The sequence below is a fragment of the Mya arenaria genome, chromosome 5 (assembly GCF_026914265.1).
Source record: "Mya arenaria isolate MELC-2E11 chromosome 5, ASM2691426v1".
NCBI classification, from domain to species: Eukaryota; Metazoa; Mollusca; class Bivalvia; order Myida; family Myidae; genus Mya; species Mya arenaria.
In genome coordinates this window covers 29,329,057-29,336,802 of record NC_069126.1, presented here as the reverse complement: position 1 = coordinate 29,336,802, position 7,746 = coordinate 29,329,057, and the positions used below count along the sequence as shown (strand labels likewise).

Genomic DNA, 7,746 nt, shown 5'->3' with positions numbered 1-7,746 from the left:
CTTCCCAGGGTATTTTGGTCTGAATTCCAGGGGATTTTGATATTACACCAGGGGATTTTTACGGGATGAAAATTTGCGCAATATCTGCATTATAATATAAGAATAAATACAGAAATACACTCAAATACAATAATTTTTGGACTTAGTCATCATGGACCTTCATGGAATTTCACACTCATAATATTATTGATGCTTTCCATTGTCAACCTTAAGCAAGTTTTGAAAAAAAATTCAAGGGATATGAATCCCCCGGCGGGGAACCAGGGCGGGATGGGTTGAAATTCCGGGGAATTTTTCCCCCCGCTGGGGGATATGGCATGTATGCATTTGCAGGACTTCTCTTCACATAGCCTTGTTGTTGGCATAATTGGCCTTGTGGAAAAAAGACTACTCTTACCTCTAGAAAACCACTTAAGGAAGACACTTGCAAAATTGACCGTCCTCCTTGCGTACATTTTTAAACGAGGTAATGAACTGTTAAACTGATAGCTGTACTTGCAACCATAAGTAAAACTATGTCGAAAGTGAAAATGTACCACTTTATGTGAAACTTGAAAAGGTGAAAGGTATTACATCGGCATCGTTGGTGGCAGCGTCATTGACCGCGTCAGCGAAACTTATGCGCATATTCAAGTATATTGAAGTATTCATTATCCAGTCATGGTGAAACTTGGTGACAGTGTTTGTGGTCAAGTTAGATTATTGGGTAAATCAGAATGCCCCTTTTGTAATAAAAAGCAAGTTTGTGTCTAGGTAAATTCCAATGTCAACCTATTGTGACACACTTTAGGAATACTTTGGTGTAATTTTGTAAATATGGCCATAAGGAGTTGAAAACAAGATTCTGTGAATCTTTTTTTTTACTGTTAATTTTGGTATCTTAAGCGTATTGTTAAGTGTTAACTTTATAACGATTGACGACATTTACTGACGTTGAACTTTTGCCATGTTCCGGTTCTGATCATTTTTCATAATTATATATAACTTTTCTGACATGACCACAAAATAGCGTTTAAACGGTATATCAACATTATGAATACAGGCGCGTAGGAAGGAAATTGATATTGGGGCCGCGGTAGGGGTGTGCCGGGGAGGGGTGTCCCCTCCCTTCGAGATTTTTTTCAATTTTAAGCATTGAAAGACTCGATTTCCAGTGAGTTCAGGTATTATTTTCATGTTTTTATCTTAACCTTTTTCGGTTAAAATAGTTGATAGATATAAAACTATTATCATTTAGTAACATTTATTCACTATTACATTTAGACACTGAAACATGGGCAAGATCGTGACCTTCAGAAGCTGACATGTCTTTGTCAGAGCCCTGCTTAGGTTGTGCTTTAACAGTTTATACCCAAGTGTCACACCATAGATGGTCACAGGTTTAATTATGACATGGTGACCTGTTTATTCAATATCGTGTCAGACTGCTATTGATCTATATGAGCGTAGCTTTATTTAAAATACGATTATTAAGAAAATCGGTATTAAATATTCGCGGCCCCATTGCCGTTACTAGCCAGAATATTGGGGCCGCGGTCGCGGCCCCTGCGGCCCCAGCTCCTACGCGCCTGGAATATGCATTTGTATTTGCGTAATTATATGGTGATTAAAGGGTTAACATAAAACAGTCTTCATTTATGACCATATACTACGCAAATACACGTACATATGCAGATGTTGATACACTGTTTAAACGCTAGTCTGTGGTCCAATCGTAACAACTCGGCCATCTCCAGCAAGCTTCGAGATAGACATATCTTGATACTAGCCGAGGAGTTCCGATTGGTCTGTGGTCATGTCAGAAAAGGTTATAGATTAATGTGACAGAGTGATAAAATCAATAGTGTAGTGTAACCCTTAGGTAGATTTTCTTTGGTTTAAACAAGAGTTGTTTTCTCGAGAGGAATCAGAGATACTGGCATTTTGGTAGTAGAATTGTATCAGAAAATATGGATACATTAAATAGAGTGGCATATTAATTTAGTGTCATAACATCTACATTAGATATCCATATTCTATTAGACAAATGTAAGTAGAGCGTAGGTTTTGTCTATTTCTGTATTTTCGACGGCTCTATGGGACGACATTTGACTTCCATTTCACCTGTATCGTGATAGATATATTGTTTCTCTTAAGCACACGTGTTGAATTGATGATGCAATAGCGGGATACTGGTTAGCGACCTATTATTCGCCCGTACCACTTTTTTGCCCACCCAGATAAAACCAGTCAAAACGAAATATTTTACACAAATTTATCAGTCTGGCGTTTCATTGCGGCATCATTTTTGACAGATATCAGCTGCTTTTTGCGTTCAACTGTAAGTAGTAATGTGGAATTCGACCAAAATAAACATTGTTTACTGGGCAGTTGCCTAATTCCGGATCAATTTTGAAGTTTCCTTAAAATGTTGTCATAATTACTGAACATTAGTGCATGAAATTTTAATAGAAAAATGTTGGATACTATATCAACCAAAATGGATAAGAATAAAAGAAAAAACAATTAATTTTAATATAATATTCAGTACCAAATAAGGGCATAAACGACGTCCAAAAACCTGCATTCAGTGCCTAAATATTCGGATTTTTTCAAAGAACAAAGTAAACATTATCAAGTCAATACAAATATTCAAAAGCTACTTAAATGAACATCATGTATTAAATGTTTAACCTGTATATAAATTTTATACTTCTCTGAAGTATTTGTATGTGTATTTTCGGCGAATCCGAACTACTAATTTGTCCGAATTTGCATACTTTTGAAAGTATGAATCTGCTTCATTTTTGCTTTATTTTCATATCAAATGCTGCACAACACAAAACAATGACATCGTCAATTTATTTACTTTATACGTAATTGGCATTGTATTTCGTGATTGACGATAAGTCATAAATGTCGTATAGTAGGTCTAGTGTTTAAAGATAACCCTGTCGAACCTCAATATAAAAGCTCGCGCTGTGTGACGTCATCCCCCACGAGACTAAATATTGACATTTAGGAAAGCGAAAGTTTAGAGGTATTTATTTTGGGGTTATACTCGAATAGCTGCACTTTTGTGTTGTTTCTGTTGGTATGGAGGTCAGGTGCGTAGACTGTGATCATTCTATATTGATCACGGTCGCCGAAACGCTTTTTAAACGATTTCCGAATATTTAGGCAAATCCGGTTTTAGGCAACTGCCCAGTACACTTCTGACCTTGTAAGTTGAATGCGGGGATTACGTCATCACGCACGCGCTCATTTGCATGAGGCCCTGTAAGGATTTTTTATTTTTCATTATACCTTGCACTATCAGACGACATTATTGATTTGTCATTATAAAGTATAAAACCTGTGTTAAGTTATACAAATACATGTACCATAAATTGCTGTATTTTACGTTCAATTTTCGAAAAGGCAAATGGTAAAACCTGAAAACGGTGAAGTAATCGCCGAATTTTTCGTCTCAGGGAAGCAACTCGAATTTGAATTAATGATTACATTCTTGTACGGACATGCGTTGTCCCTCTTCGGAAGTCTATAAATAACCATACATAGTGTAGGTCATGTTTTAAGAAGGAATCCCGGTAGCTTTTTAAATTTCTGCAAAGAGGTGGCTTACCGAGTAGGTGCTGTATCATTTTAAACATACAAACATAAACAGTATGTAATAGTTAACATATTATATTTATTGATCAATTGTCGTTTTAAACGGTCGCTAGACTTGTGTCAAAAGAAACATATGAAAAACCTCCATTTCCGGCCGAAAAGGGGTCGCTAACAAGTAATGCATTTAAGTCTGGAAAATTTCGGTGAATATATGGAAATTCAGGCTCAAGTCGTCACCATTGACAAAGATAATGGAATAAAAATTAAAAAAAAATTGTCAATTATCACAAGTTACAGCTACCCTACCACATAATATTCTTACTAAAAATTGATAAATAAAAACAAAACAAAAACGGGCGAGGGCGTGGTGTGTCAAAGCAACGCAAACTGCCCCTGTGTGGTCTGACCAGGATTTGTCTTTGATATTATTGCGGGCTGTTTGAACGTCATTTAACATTAATTTATAATAAACATCACGATTTCATCTCAGTCTATAAGTCACTTTAACAACTGCATGGTTTGTTACAGCTCATATTTCACCTGGTCCTCCAGTCCAGGTTTGAGAGTGAAAGCCAGAGTTTGATTTGGGTAACGTGTCTAAAGTACCAGATACTTTGTAAGTATAAAAAAAAAATGATGTTTAATATATGCTATTGTGTAAAATATTAGAACTTCAACAGTCACTCACCCTGAACTTATTGTTTAAATGTATATTTCATTACATAACTATTTTAACCTTCATGTCATTGTTTATCATTCTTCTAATGATACGTTATTTAGTAATGTCTCCAGTATTGTAAGACAATGTTATTTATGTAATTGCAGGACGTTTCACCGTTACTGCCATTCCAGTGGTTACACGGATAGATTTGTTTTAATGTGAAAATGACAAAATAAAATATCGAACGAAACTTTATCTACAATTGTCGTCACTTTAACGATGGTAGAACCAAAAGTTACATTAAATCCACGGCAATTTATCTCTGCTATCTCTTGAAATCATTTGCTCGTTTAAACCTGTCAAAATTGTGTCGGTTCACAAAAGATAAAAGGCTGAGGAAATATTGAAACCTTCAGTTTACACACCATGGCCACTGGAGGAGCATCGCTACGCAAGGTTTCTGACCTTGTTCATGACTACAGTTGTTCCAAGTGTGAGGAATTTGATCTTAATATTGAAGCCAATCACTTCTGTCCAGAGTGTGAACACTATCTGTGTGACAAGTGTGTGAAGCTACATAATGGGTTTCATAGAAAACATACCGTATACGGACGTGGTGACATTGAGAAGTGGGAGGGTTTGACCTTGACATATGTGACCAACATGGCAACAAGCTGGAGGTCCACTGTGATGACCACCAGGAATTGTGCTGCCACGTTTGCGTAGCTCTAAACCACAGGTGACTGTTATAAAGAATTGTAATGTACATACTTATCATACGTTTGAAACGCAGCAAGGAAATTAAACAGCCTTAAGAAGAAGGTAGTGTACAGTAGCCAATTGTTTACAACTGAATAATATATCCACCAATTATATTTGCACATACAATCAATATGATTGGTTATGAGTAATTATTGGATAAACATTAGCCAATCAATAAACATTTTGGCTTAAACCAAATCAAAGAAATAACCAGTTTATACAATTGGCTGCTGATGTGTACATGTGAAAGGGAATTGTAATTGTTATTTACATTTGAATTTGAATTTATTAAAGACTGTTTATACCCATACGATCTGACATCTAGGGCTTATGAAAACAATCGAACAACTAATTTACATTCTGTGCTGTTTTTTTCCCTAATAGTTTTCATTTGCTTAATAATAAAGCATACATTTGCACTGACAAAATTAAATGTGTAGTATAAGGATGTTATCCTTTAACCCAAATGTGTATTTATTAGGCAGTGTATCAGCATCAGTCACCTGCCTGACCTGGCCAGAGACTTCCTGAAAACAGAGGAGTTCAAGCGGCTGCCAGCAACAGTTTACCAGATGATGAGCAGGTTGGTTGATCTCAAGAATTCTATGAAAGATCAAGCCTCACTGAGGATCACATACATGAACATTATGGCTGAAATCAAGGCTCTCCGAAAAGAGATAAACAACATTTTGGATCAGCTTGAGAAGAAGACAGTTGAACTGTTGAATAGCATGATCATGGATTTAGATGCAAGTGTAAAAGTAGATATGGAAGAGTGTGCCGATATGCATGACCAGCTGAAGACCATGATAGAAAAAGTCCAGCAGATGACAGGCAAACACAAGGAGACAAGTTCTTACATTGGCTACATACGATTACAGAACAAGCTGTCCAAAGCAAAGGATCAAATGAAAAAACTGCAGAATAAGCCTGAAAACATAATACGATTTAAACCTGATATCAGTTTACAAAAAATACTCAGAGGCTTACAAGTGCTTGGCACCATTCAATGGTCAGAAAAGGCTCATATATACAACTATCTATGCTCAAACGCATTTAAGGTTGGTATGGAAACCGATGAAGAAAGCTACGCTATTGTAGGTTTATGGGAGTTGCCCAGTGGAGATCTTGTTATTGCGGACAAAACAAACAACAGAGTAAAGCTTTTGAATAGAAAATACGTTGTCACCTCGAGCTGTGATATGCCTGCTTCTCCAAAAGATTTGTGCCACACATCCGGAAATGAAGTAGCTATAGCATTTAATGATTCTGATCGACATGGAGTCCAATTCATCAATGTCACCAGAGGAAAGCTACAGAAAGTGAGAATGTTCACCACGGACCACCTGTGCACCTGCATTGCCTATCACAAAGGCCAACTGTATACGAGTTCAGGAAATACACTTTACCAGTATAACATTGATGGCAAGGTGATCAAAAAGATTTACGAAGACAAGTCATGTGCCTTGACCGTCAGGAAGTGTGTTGTTAGTCCCGATGGAGAGAGATTTTATGTAACGAATTACTGGAAAAATAAATTGACAATACTTGATAAATCAGGAAAAGTCTTATCTTTATTGGAAGACTCTGAATTAAAATATCCAAGTGGACTATGTGTCATCCCCAATGGTAATGTGTTTGTGTGTGGGGTTGGTTCTGACAATGTGTTACAAGTGGACATGGAGGGACCAAAAAAGCTGGTCACAGTGGCCGGGAATGTTGAGTGGGTGTCGAAGCCTTTGTCATTGTGCTATAGTGAAAGAACATCCAGTCTTCTTGTTGGGAATGATTATATAACAAGTTTGTGCATATACAGTTAGCTAAAATTGTCTACCAAACCCTCCATTTTGTGAAAAGGGCTTATCAGGAATTTGAACTACTGAATAAATTACTACATAGAAGGCCATTCTGCTGTTCTATTTACTGTGTGTATTTCCTGATGTTTTTTGTACTGACCAATATTTTAAGTATGTGTGTTTTGAGTATTAAATTATCAAAATGTCCTTGTGACAGAGGAACTTGTTTGCATCCAAACAGCATGTACACACACCAAGTAAGGGCAGTTCTATAAAACATTTGCTTACAAAGATTGAAGTGTTAAAACATGTTCAGCAATCAAAAGGAGAAGCAGAAATAGCATATGATAATCATGCATATTAATGAGGTAAACCAAAAATACATTATGAAGAAATTTTATCCTTGAATTGTATTTTCTTAGAGTAAAGATATATCGCATATTCATACGTTGCACAACAAGATCCTGTGCGTAAACTTCACAGTGTGGAATAACCGACTGTAAAACGTGTAAATGTTCGCTGTTGGTGTTGGGTTGCTTAAACCATTTTTTTAATAGAATAAGTTCAAAACACATATGATAGCAACTAGACAGATAATCAAAACAGTTATCATGATAGTCACTATTTGCAATTTTGAGATAGCACAAATAAGTTCTACTAGCAATTAGGGTATACATTTACAGACTTGAGAAGTAAGATTAGAAGTTTTTTTAGTCTCTTTTCTGGTGTAAAGTAAACCTAAATTGGTTGGACTACAAGCTTGCTCAACACTTGTGGTTAAACTATGAATGCAAAAAAAAATTCAATAATTATTTGCATTTATGTATTTTGAGTATGTGTTATGTATGCCATTGATTTTCGTTCATTGTAATTGTTATTTTTACTCTGTTTATTATCATTGAATTCAAACATCACTAAATAAATTTCCTATATATT

General features: G+C 36.0%; 1 protein-coding gene across 2 annotated transcripts; it reads left to right on the top strand.

Moving 5' to 3' along the window:
• The first annotated feature begins 1,890 nt into the window (after positions 1-1,890).
• LOC128235267 (uncharacterized) lies at positions 1,891-7,329 on the top strand. Of its 2 annotated transcripts, none has more exons than XM_052950069.1 (4): positions 1,891-2,028; positions 4,120-4,207; positions 4,417-4,991; positions 5,496-7,329. In XM_052950069.1, exon 4 carries the CDS (start codon positions 5,587-5,589, stop codon positions 6,832-6,834), a length of 1,248 nt encoding a protein of 415 aa, XP_052806029.1. In that variant the 5' UTR covers positions 1,891-2,028; positions 4,120-4,207; positions 4,417-4,991; positions 5,496-5,586; the 3' UTR covers positions 6,835-7,329. The 2 variants fall into 2 exon arrangements, with proteins under 2 accessions (XP_052806029.1, XP_052806031.1); XM_052950071.1 differs by lacking the exon at positions 1,891-2,028 and adding an exon at positions 2,977-3,019.
• Positions 7,330-7,746: the final 417 nt, after the last annotated feature.

Excerpts from the sequence above, each read along its gene's own strand:
- LOC128235267 (XM_052950069.1), top strand. The coding sequence starts at position 5,587 with ATGATGAGCAGGTTGGTTGATCTCAAGAATTCTATGAAAGATCAAGCC.